This window comes from Medicago sativa, chromosome 6 (genome assembly GCF_051527215.1).
Source record: "Medicago sativa cultivar Bolivia chromosome 6, Bolivia_mono, whole genome shotgun sequence".
In the NCBI taxonomy this organism is placed as follows: domain Eukaryota; kingdom Viridiplantae; phylum Streptophyta; class Magnoliopsida; order Fabales; family Fabaceae; genus Medicago; species Medicago sativa.
This window is the reverse complement of record NC_140754.1, coordinates 2,254,162-2,267,001: the sequence shown is the minus strand read 5'-3', so window position 1 is coordinate 2,267,001 and position 12,840 is coordinate 2,254,162. Positions and strand designations below refer to the sequence as shown.

The window sequence follows — 12,840 nt, the reverse complement described above, 5'->3', positions numbered from 1 at the left end:
GCTATTAGCGTAAAATTTCGCTATTAGCGAAATTCTTTTAGAATCTGGGAATTTTCGCTATTAGCGTGATTTTCGCTGTTAGCGAATTTCTTTGAATTAATAAAAATTATTATGATAAAAAAGGATAATATGATAATCTAATATGGTGGCAATACTTGTTAATTTATATCAAAAGGTTCTTAGACTACTGGATGAAGTGGAATCTATATTCACAAAGCACTTCGCAAACAAAGATAGGAATAACTCTTAGTTATAAACAATACTTGGTAAATATAATGCTTCTTCCCTTATCTAAGAAGAAATTGAATGGAATATGTAAAAAAAATTCGTAAGAAAGTCGCTACTAGCGTATTTGTCTCTATTGGCGAAATTTATCCAAAATTCTAGACAATTTCGCTATTAGCTACTATTTTGCTAAAAGCGAAATTCTTCGAACAAAAAATAAATAAATAAAAGAATTGATTTTTATTGAAATATATACAATAAAGAATTTTGTGCAAAATTGCTCAAAATGACAAAATTGTTTTAATACTCATGATATAATTACACCATCCCCGGCAACAGCGCCATTTTGATGAAATGATATTTGCATCGTCTTTTTATAACTATTTTACACGTGAGTATAATATAGGATCGTCTCCACATGGATGTGTATTTATCTTAAGCATTATTACAGTATTTGTCATGTTAAGGATCTTAATATAATTGTTTGTTTATGTGTAACCAATTAAACTAATTAGCATAAAAATAATGTGAGAAGAGATTAGAGTCATTTCACTTCAGGTCAGAGACATCAACCAAGCATAACAACTGTAATCTCTCGATCAATTAATAGGTTCTAGTATATTAAACAATATTATCACAATCATTTCTACAATATCCTTCGTGTCCAAAGTGATATCATTATTTCTAAGTTATCGTTTTAAACATCGATTTCCCAAACACTTAAAAGATAACAAAGTCGATCGGATAACTTAATCGACGATTTCCCAACCGACTAAATGTCCGAAAGCATTAAGTTCTTGATTTAATGTGATTATCAAAGATTAGTCAAACGTGTCAAGAGTGATAATTTAAGATAGATTGTTATTCCAGTTCTAGATTTAAGAGTTCGTGTCCAAATCATCTTGAATCTCAATGAAAATATTAAAGACGAGAATAACAACAATATTGAATAAATAAATTAGAACCATATATTAAATGATCAAGAAATTACATAATAGCTAGGTTGAATACCTTAGAACCACAAGGTTTAGAAGCAGCTGCATATGTCTATGACAGCTTTGCAGAGGATGGAAGAAGATGAAGATTGCATAGCAAGACTCATGATGTCTCAATGAATCAAGTATTAAACCTACTTCTAACTACCTTGCTTTGTGTTTCTCTCTTAGAAAAGAACTAACTCCTCTCTTACAAAACGTAAAACTATCTAAGAATCTGAAAGTATTGAGTAAAAATTGAATGAATTGGAAGAGAGGAGAGCATTGTCTTTATAGGACAGAAACTTTCGCTATTAGCGAATATTTCGCTAATAGCGAAATTATTTAGTGACGTGCCCAACAAGATCTTTTGAGTGGCATGATTTACGAAGTGGGCATTATCTTCTGAGTGGCGTAAACAGTTTTTGACCTAACTTATTTCGCCATTGGCGTGCATGTCGCTGATAGCGACTTTCTTCAAAGTTGGCTTCTGGCTTCGCTAATGGTTACGCTATCAGCGTAACTCTTTGGACTTTTTTAGCTATTAGCGAAATATTCGCTAATAGCGACCATGTTTTGTTCTTTTGCCACTTCCTGCTTTTTGCTTGCATATTCCTGCATAAATTTGAGTAGAGTGAAGCATGTAAAACATAAATGGAGAATTTACAATTATTGAATGTTTTTCCTTAAATAACTTGCATAATAAGTTACAAAAAATGCTTCTTTCAACACATAAAAAGTATTACTTTTGAGTACTTATCATTTACACGACATCTAGTCTTTTATGTTGCTCTCTGAGATTTTGTTCTACTGATTCTTTCTCTTATCTTGATGCTCGCAACTGGCTCTGGGAAGAGCTAACTTCTCGTAAGGCAAACATCTTTGTCGATGTAGTATGGTGGTCATGGAGAAGCAGAAGCTCTAATTGCTTGTCAAATCTCATGAACCCTATTTACCATCTTGCCCTAGAGGCTCGCATATTGTCTGACACTCTCCATTCTTGCTTCTCTACATATCTGACAACAAAACTTGAGGAAATATGATGGGTTTAATGGAACTCTCTAATCATATATAGTTGCACCATTCTTAATGTCAATGGTAGCTATTTAGGCCACCCCATCAAAAGTATTGGTGTCCAACGCATATCAGATATTGATAGACATCTATATCATAATTTCAGATACGTACTTTAGTATCCAATAAGTTTTTTAATTCATTTTGAAAAGATTTCCACCGATACTTTTTGCAAATATAGACTAGCTCATTAATAGAAATGTGTGATACATCTTTGTTACTTCATATATACTAACTACAGGCACAAAAATAGAAATGTGTGAATTATAGCCTCCAAATGCAATTTTTTTTTCAAATATATGTGTGTGTGTGTGTGTGTGTGTTTGTACAAATGCAAAATCCAGAACTCAAACCATGTTTCTCTTTCTTCATGCAAAACAAGAATGTTAACCACGTGACCAATTTCAATTCCTTTAAATATTGCTTATAAATAAAATAGTTTATTATATTTTTTGAAAGAAAATAGTTTATTGTATTAATACATTCTTCTTTTTTTTTCCTTGCATAAAATTATGTGAGGCTCAACCACCTACAGATACATAAATGAGTTGTAACATCTTATTATATTCATCAATAACTTTTTCCAATTGTTTTCGATAAATAGAAATTTCATTAATAAAAGTTCAAATTTATCATCATAGTGGAAAATGTCTACCCATCATCACATTTTTACGGCTATATCTTTTGGGTAACTTGTACAAGATTGTGAAGAACTTGATGATCTTTCAATTGAGCCTGAATTATCAATCAGTTGTAGTTTCATCTTGTGTTTTGAACAATAGCTAGGAATCTTGAACCTTGGTTTGTAATATCAATGCTTGGATTCTAAGCCAAGTGCTTATGATACAACTAATTCAATGCTTGTAATATCAGTTCTTTGAACAGATAGCATCATCACACACATACACTCTTCACCACCAGAGCAAAATCCCCGGCACACTAAAAACACACCCAACAGCAACATGAAGCGCGCAAAAATAGCACGACAGGTACAAAAACAGAACTCGGCAGACTTGCATTATTTACATCAAAACCTGGATATTCTATTGCCATCCATCTGTGATCATGCTTTTCCTAACAAGTCGGCTATTTGATTCGCTTCCTTGTTTATATTAACAAAGCCCACATCGCTCAAGAATCTCAGATTAAATGGACACCCATCACTACGCCCCACCCAATGTTAAGCATTTTCATGTCCAATTCTATACTTTACTAATAACCTTTCAACCAATATTTTCATCTGAGTCTTTTAAACCAATTGATGTTCCAAACATCGGCTTCATCTCACACAATGAATTCCTCAGCATTCCCCTGCACACTAAAAACACTACCTATAACAAATCTTAGTCTTAAAAACATTCATAACCTAGTAATACTAACATGACTACCTATAAGGATATCAATGACTCCATCATCTGATCCAAAACCCCATTCTAAGTTTGATAAAAATAACTCCAAAACTCCAAAACAACAACAATATCCTAAGTACTCAATAGAGAGCACTTATCACTTCATCACATTTTCTTAACCACATACTCATCATTAGAGAGCAAGTAAAAAAATTCTTAGAAATCATATTCATCTACAATGCAATAAAGAAGGCACATTGCTGAATTTTATAAGTGTTGGAAGTTGGAACAAAATACTTGGGAGTTGGAACAAAATAATAATACCTCTTTTCAACATATTTCAACAAAAAAAGAATGCACCTCTTTTCAAGAGGTAATATCAAACTTCTAAACAGCATTAAAATTCTAGCCTGAAGGTAATATTTGTTTGATGTGCAAATTCTGGTGCATAAGCTGGCGATGAATCTAAAATTGTGTTAAAACAAACATTCTCATCAATCTTCTTAGAGCTTATGACTTTCACATCCTTCAAGCCATGCCACCAACACTTAGTTTCAGCAGAAATACAAAAGCAATCGTTCTCTTTTTTTCCCATTAGCGTCTCATAGAAAAACTGTAGTTTTAGATGATAAACAAAATAGAGTTAGAACTCACAAACCACACATCGCAAGAAATATGTTATTAAAGAATTTCATTGCTCAAAGCACAACTTAAAATTTGACCATGGGAGACAATGACATACCTCAATGAATGATTTGCTGAACTTAAATAAACTGAACCTAAAAGAAATAGTTTCAGGACAGCAGCTTGAAAGTAAGATATTTACAATAGACGAGAATAAATGTCTTTCATATTCGAGGCCAAGTATGACCAAGTTTTTGATGTTTGGTGGAGGAGATGAAACAACTAGTTCCAATGCATCCTACATATTCCGGGGCAAGTATACACAAAAATTAATAAGTAAACATACAAATTGAATTAACCAATGAATCATGTAATTAATTCATACTCACCACATTTGACTCCCCGATGCCAAGAGATAGTGATGTCAAAACATTGTTAGGTTTAATGTTTTGCACGAATTCCCTCAAGTTGCAAAGATCCTTACAATCAACCGCAATATGAATATATACTTCCAGTTGACTAGAATTTTTCAAGAAAGATATGGTAGGTTCTGAAGCACCTTTACCGCTATATCCAAATGATAATAGATTTGGAGAATCAATATTAACCTCCTTCAAGTTAGAGGATTGCGAAAACTCCAACCTCTTAAGTTGAACGCTTGAAATATCAATCTTCTTAGGCATTTTACAAAAATCAAATTTCAAACTCTCAAGAAAAGGGAATTTTGGAAACAATTCAAGAAACCACTTGTTTGTTGAAGTACTCGCCACAGACCACAAGTATAGCTCTTTCAAATTTCTACACCTATCAAAAACAATCTTAGATGGTGCACCGTAAATAGGATTGTAACATAAATTCTCAAGGCTCGAGGCATCAATAGAAACATATTTTATTCCTGAAACATCAACGCTCTTGAGCTTTTGTAGACCACTAATGCTCAAAGACTTCATATCCCTTGTGCCACCACCAGAACTTAACACCTTACAGGAGTCCAAAGTTATATATTCAATCAAATGACAAAAAGAGATGAGGTAGTTAATTGCATGTTCATCTCCCAAAAGTACACGCCATAGTGACAATACCCTCAATGTGAAAAACTTGATTGAATAATTCATGAATATTGGATCAATCTTGATATGCCCGTGCAACACCAACTTTGTAAGTGATTTGGCTTCAATGACACTTATTGGCAAGACATGGTATTGCTCCTGACCTTCCAGTACCGGTTGGTAATATTCTATTACCTCAACACCACATTCACAAGCCAATTTCAACCAAATATCAACATCCTTTGACATGTACTTAAGTACAAAACCGTTTAAATTTAGCTTAAATTCTTTGATAGCCAAACTTTGGTCACGAAACATTAGCATTCTTCTCTTCACATAATCACCGAATTCTAAGATCTTTCTCTTCCTCACACTATCTTCCATTGGTTGTCGAGACATTCCTATCATTAGATTACAACGGAAAGACAATATGGGAAAAGTATACCATGTGTCTAACCAAGCCTTTGACAAAACACTTGTCCTAGTACGATCTTTCTCGGGCAACTTTGACAAAATTTGATGAAGAATTATTTTTGGCAGACTCGATAGTCGATCTTCCTCAAGCTCCATTTATATATTCTAATATCCACAACATAAAAAATTGTATTGAATAGGGTATAATTCATATGTCAATTAATATACGTGAATGAAAACAATTTATTAGGGTAACGTTAGTGAGAATGAGCTAATTGTGCTAAATAGGTCATAATTAACATCTTGAATGTCTATGAATCAAAATGGTTTATTTGGGTTATTGAGAGAGGGCTAACTGCTGAGCCGAAAGCATTTATGAGATTACTATGACCACAATGAACCGACTAATATCACACACACAATCTTCTTAAAATATTTTAAACGGATTATTTTAAAACTCAAGAAGGATTTCCAAATGAAAATAAAGAGCAAACTTCAATGTGAAGTATTAAAATAAATGGTTAATTAAGTAAATGGTTCCTATAAATATTCATAATTTTGTTGTTAGTCCCTAATACATCTTTCTTCCCATTTTTATGGACTAAACGTTGACATAAGTTATTTACAAAGACTTAAAATGTCGATGAAAATTTTTCCATGGACAAAATAATGACGAAAAATTTCACAAGGACAAAAATGTGCAATATTTTTGTTTTTGGTAGGGAATAAAAACAAAATTCTAGTGAACAATAAATAGGAAACATATACTTAATTAACCCTAAATAATTCCATTGCTTTAAAAATGGCTAGAAGTTACAGTTATTCCATATTAGTCAAATTTTAGATTACATGTAAACAACACTTGCCTAATTTTAGATTACATGAAACATACATATAAACAACACTTGCCTAATTTTAGATTACATGAAACATCACAAAAGTTACAGTTATTACATATTAGTCAAAGGGATTTTAAAAAGTGAACAATGGTATTTGAGTCAAGGTTGTCAAAATCGGGATTTTGCTTCAGGTTGAAAGGTGAATGGCAAGTTCAAAAATTATAAAGTCGCAATCAAAATCCGAAGGACTTTACTCAACTACTTTTGTAGAATCAATATAGGATAGCAAAATCAAAGTTTACTCAACTACTTTTGTTGAATCGATATAGGATGGCAAAACAAAAATAATGCTAAATATATGTTATAAATTGCATATAGTCATAAATTACCCAAAGCCTATATGTCAAACATTCTTTAGTAGCCACAAAAATGCTAAACAATCTAGACAAAACTTGTTCTTTCATGTATTTATAGAACTAGGCCACGGGTGTCCCGTAAGTGTAGCTCAGTTGGTAGCTACCAGGGACAATGTTTGCAGGGGCCGGGGTTCGAACCCCGGATTCCCCACTTCTTCACACTTTAAAAAAGTGTGTGATCTTGCCACTAGACTATTGAACCCAAAAAAAAAAAAAAAACTAGGTCACAGGTAGAAACCGAGTCAAAATTGACCTGTATCAAAAAAGTGACAGAATCCTTCAAAATCCTGCGATTTTGCATGGATTTCACGATTTTGTGTGAATTTACTAGGATTTTTCCTGTTTTGGGATTCTGCAATGGATTTGAATCTTTGAAGGTGAGTAACATCGCAAAATTTTGGATTTTGGGATTTAAGTCGGGATATTAACAACAAGGCTTAATTAATGATGTGGTCCCTTAAGTTATTTGTTGGTTACATTCTAGTCCCATAAGTTATTAACGTTACAATTTGGTCCCTTTAAGCTATCTTCCGTCAACCAAATAAATCCCCACCGTCAAAACCGTTAACCCAATGTCTAAGGTGGATACACATTGCAAGTTGTCACGTCACCGTTCATATGTGCCTATTTAACGTTTTGGCAAAAGACTGACGGTGAGGATTCATTTGGCTAACAGATACTAACTTAAGGGACCAAATTGTAACGTCAATAACTTATGAGACCAAAATGTAACCAACAAATAACTTAAAGGATCAAATCATTAATTAAGCCTAACAACAATGATTTGAGTGAGATGAAAGTTGCAATTTTAAAGTAAAAGAAATAGAGAAGCGTGATAGCTATATAGAACCACCGGTGTACGACACATGTCAATGTCTGGTATTGACACTATACGACATTGACACATGTACTTATATTTGTTTATGTAATTTTCTCAAAATTATATCGGTGTCAACGTGTAAGTGTTTGCATGTCTGTGTGCTTCATTCTTTCGGAGAGGGAAGGCAATACTAATAATACCTCAAGCTCTCATTGATATTGATAGAATATATATTAGTAAAAAAAAAAATCAAAATATAAATATACAAAATCATTTTAAATCCCAAAATTAAATAACAAAGAGTTTAAAACCCAAAATCAAAATTCAAAATTATGGTAATTTTAACAGTGCAATAACCAGCATATGAAGATACAACATGAAATTATATAATATGGTTTTGGTGAAATAAATATTTTAATTTATACAGATTCAATAAAAACATAAAGTTGCTCAAGTTGTAACGAAGAAGCAATATAAATATAAATAGGACGAAAAAGAAGATATTTTTTTCTTGCAGAAAAGAAAATCATTACGACTTACGAGTAATCTAGAATGGAAAACAAATATAATATATGATTATAAAAGGAAAGCTATGAACACAAATCAACAATGATGAGAAGTGATATTGTTACCTGTTGCAATCTGTGCTAGAACTGAGAAACCATAACTTTTCACTTTTGTGCTGTGATTGAGAAGAGAAGTCAGAAAACCTTTTTTGCTTTTCTCGGGAAATTAGGGTTTAGGGTCACGTAAATAGTAATTTTCTTCCTTTGAGTTGATTTTTTATTTTTTTTATACCTTTTTTACGCTTCATTTTAATTTTTCTTTTACCAATTTTATGCTTCATTTTAATTATCTTATTTATTATTTTATCCGTGAACAATTAATTTAAATGTTAAGAAAAAAATTAAATCCCATTAAAAAATGATTATCCCTTTAAGCTCTTTTTATTGCGTTAATGTTTGAAAATTATGAACGATGTTTTTTTTTTATAAAATTTTGATTTTGATTAAAACTAAAAATATAAATATTTGTTGCTTTTAAGTTATAACAAACCAAACTAACAATGTTCAGCATTCTGTCCAAGAAATTGACGCTCAAATGTTATCATCTCTGCATCATATCTTGGAAGCTTTTGCTCATCCTACCTCTCATAGTGTTCAGCAGCCTGCACGTATTGTCAGTTGGCAACGCCCTAGTATGAATTCAGTAGCTCTTAATGATGATGGCAGTGTATTCCTTGATTCCAACTTGGGAGGTTTTGGTGGTCTTATTCGGGATCATACAGGTTCTTTTTTGCATGGTTTCTTTGGAAAAATTAGTAGACCTTGCATTCTCCATGTTGAGATTTTGGGTTTATACCATGGTTTGAAGTTGTGTTGGGATACTGGATTTAAGCATGTGTTGTGTCATTCTGATTCAACTACTGTTGTTGACCTCATCCAAAAGGATTTGAATGTTCATCACAAATATGGAAATTTAATCATGGCTATTAAACAACTTCTTCGTAGAGATTGGGTGGTTAGTTTACGACATACTTTGCGTGAGGGTAATGCTGCAGCTGATTTTCTAGCTAAAAAGGGTGCTCTTAGTGATAGTAGCCTTGTTATATTGAATGAAGTCCCTCCTGATATGGTCTCTGTCCTCTTAGCAGATGCAATAGGTGTTGAGTTTGTTCGACCCTAGTATGGGTCTTTTTTAGCTTCTCTTTTTTTCGTTAATTCTTTTCTTTTTTCCCTTTTGTTACCAAAAAAAAAAAAAACCAAACTAACAATGGTTATATATTTCAATGACACAAACAATGTAACAAAAAAATATAATCTAAATTCTTTTTTTAATGACACCAACAACAATTTTTATTATAGAAAAAATTGTTTAAGGGTATAATTGAGATAATGAAAAATTTAGTATAAATATATTCATCCAGTTTGTTACACTTTTTAAAAGATAAAGGAAAAAACTGGATATATTTATATATATATATATATATGTGTGTGTGTGTGTGTGTGTGTGTGTGTGTGTGTGTGTGTGTGTGTGTGTGTGTGTGTGTGTTATTTGTATGTAAAATTGAGGGTATTTTTTGAAAGAAAAATCCAACCCAAGAATGCTGAAAGGGGTAATTTTCTTTATATATAGTATAGATATATAAAAGGGTAGGGATTTTGGGCTAAATTTTGTTAGACTTAAATGTAATTTTGATCCTCCTATTTCCAATTTTATTAATTTTTGATACCCTATTTTTTAAAACAAATTTTTTGATTGTTTACCGGTGTTTTTGGTAAACAAATACCGACTGGTTTTGATTATAGCAAGAAGGACCACACCAGAGATCCTATGACATGTTGTGCATTCTGTTGTTGTGCGTTCATCGAGTTCGTAGGTTGCTTAACGAACGGGACGATACCGTGTGGCGTCTTTCGACATGTTTTTAAAGCGATAAAGGTGCATTAAGTTTAAATTGTAGAAAATTAAAGAAAAGAAAAAATGAAAATGCAAGTGCATTAAAAATAAAGTTGGTTCGACAAATCCTTTACATACATTCGTTATGACTCTTTTCTCTCGCACCGGTATTTCGAGTGATTTAGAATTTTGTATAGGTGATTTGCGACCCGTTTTCCCTATGGAAAACTACTATTTATACATACGAAATAAATTGAATGAAACTAATCCCACGATCAACACTCACTCCATGTAGACAACCGCTTGTCTCCGACGTTCTCCCTTGAGGAAATCGCTTCTCTTCTGAAATTCGAATCTTCCCGCTTCAAAGGCATTTCCTTGACTTCGTTTCTTGCTCTGTATCTTGTCGAATTTCAAAGCTTTGAGACTTCTTATACTAAATCCAACATCTCGTCGAACTCCTTTGATTGAAGAAAGACTTCGATTCCTGCAAGAGTAAAAGTCATCTAATAATCACCACATTAAATGAGGCTGGTGAAAATACTAGCTAACATTGATCCCCCAATTTAAAAAGTCAACAATTACGTAGCTTCAATGATTTTGAGCCGATTTCACGATAATGTGCGATTTTGATAGAATTTTGCCTATTTTTGGGATTCTACTATGGATTTGAGTCGTTGAAGCGTAAAGTTGCAAAATCCTGGATTTTGGTACTTAAGTCGTGATTTTGACTACAATGCTAAGAGGTTCAACTCTCAATAATCTCATTTTTTTTATATTGACATGCACGTCTGATTATTCTTTAACAACGAGCCTAACTACGAAACTCACACACACTAGATGTTAAAAAGTGAGAAATTGTGGGTTCGAACGTATCAATTGTATTTATAGTCTTTTATCATATAAATTACAGTTTATATAATTTTTTTCCAAATAGAACAATTGGTTTAATATTTAGTAGTTGTATGTTTTATGGTGTTTTGTGTACTTGGAAATAGAAACATATAACTATAGGAAGACAACCAAGTAGATTCAAGTCCAATAATCGATTAATATCCAAACCTTCCTCATCATCAAGTTCCTCAAAGATAATGAACTAAATTATTTCAGATTATAACTACTTTTTTTAATAAGATCCACAATAACTAAAATAAAACAATTCAACATGGAGATCCAAGAGTAATTTTACCAACTACATCACATCTTCCCTCTCTAAAGAGTAATTGAATGGTTCCAATTACGATAGTTGGGCCACCGACATTAAAGTATGGGTTCTTAGTCAAAGTTACAAGGATCATCTCACACTACAAAGTCTGATACGGTGGTTACAGCTAAAAAATCGAAATGCGAATAAATCGATGCTTAGTCGTGGGCACTGTTATTTTTATTTAGTCCACACTTCATCCTGATATCAAACTGATCTTCCGTCTCTATATCATTTATGAGTATTGCACTCAAGACAATCTTGCTGAGATCACGACCAAGCCTTTGAAGCTGGAAGCTGTTTGCAAGCAAAGGGAGAAGTTAGGCATTTGTGAAATGTCTAGCTTATATTAACGAATATGTTCTATATTTTCTCATTGTTTGTAAACTGAACAATATTTGTTATAAGGTTCAGTTTAGGGTAGTGTTTGTTAGGTATATTTCATTGTATTGCATATGGCTAGTTAGTTAGAGGTTAGTTTTAGAGGTTACTTGTCTCACAAGTAAGCTATTATGAACTCTTGCAATAAGGTTCAGTTCAGGGGAGTGTTTGTTAGGTATCTATTGATCACAACAACATTAAAATTATAGCTGAAAGTTAATACTTTCTTCGGGTGCAAGATATGGTAATGATTCTAAAAAATAGTCTTAAAATCAATATTCTCATCAATTTTCACAGAACTTGTGACTTTCACATCTTCAAAGTATGCCACCAACACTTAGTATCATCAGAACTGCAAGAGCCTTCATCCTCTTTTCTTCTCATTAACGTCTCTTTGAAAAACTGTAGTTTTAGATGATTAACAAAATTGAGTTAGAACTTAGAAGCTCCACATAAAGTTTATATTGATAAAATTATGAACATTTTAAGCATAAATTTAGGATTATGGAAGACAATGACACACCTCAATAAACGGTTTGCCACATTGAAAAGAATGGAACCTCAATGAAATAGTTGCAGGACAGCATATATCCTTAATTCTCGACAAAATTATCCTTACCAGTCCAATTCTTTTTTTTAAATTTAACTGATACCTTTTGTATCTTGCATTTTAAGTGATATGTATAGGTGACTGCACAGGATGTGTCCATAATCTTCTTTATTAACAATCGTTATTAAGAATTGGAATTGCACTGCCTTGTTGGTTGATGCTATCCACAAACTTCATGAACAATTTTGATTCTCTATTGAAACAAGAATCTAGAGTTCACAAACCATCAAGCTTAGCATAAACAGATAGCATCATCATCACACACACCCCAAAGAGCATGTAAAAAAATTCTTAGAAACCATATACATCCACAATTCAATAAAGAAGACACAGTACAGTTTTGTATAAGTGTTGGAACAAAATACTTGGGAGTACCAGCTCCTTTTGGATGCACCTCTTTTCAAGAGGTAATATCAAACTTCTAAACAAGCATGTGAATCTATTTATTAATCACAACAACA

At 32.5% G+C, this 12,840-nt stretch overlaps 1 protein-coding gene across 1 annotated transcript; it reads right to left on the bottom strand.

Moving 5' to 3' along the window:
* Positions 1-3,887: 3,887 nt before the first annotated feature.
* Positions 3,888-5,865, bottom strand: LOC146911985 (putative FBD-associated F-box protein At5g44940). Its single transcript, XM_085718617.1, has 3 exons — positions 4,636-5,865; positions 4,365-4,544; positions 3,888-4,235 (listed from the first exon to the last, which is right to left on the bottom strand). The coding sequence occupies exons 1-3, from the start codon at positions 5,863-5,865 to the stop codon at positions 4,020-4,022; spliced, it is 1,626 nt and encodes a 541-aa protein (XP_085574743.1). The 3' UTR covers positions 3,888-4,019.
* Between the last annotated feature and the right edge of the window lie 6,975 nt (positions 5,866-12,840).

Excerpts from the sequence above, each read along its gene's own strand:
- LOC146911985 (XM_085718617.1), bottom strand. The coding sequence starts at position 5,865 with ATGGAGCTTGAGGAAGATCGACTATCGAGTCTGCCAAAAATAATTCTT. Across the intron at positions 4,545-4,635 it reads GCATCGGGGAGTCAAATGTG|GATGCATTGGAACTAGTTGT; the intron begins GTGAGTATGAAT and ends CGGAATATGTAG. Across the intron at positions 4,236-4,364 it reads TCAGCAAATCATTCATTGAG|TTTTTCTATGAGACGCTAAT; the intron begins GTATGTCATTGT and ends CTAAAACTACAG.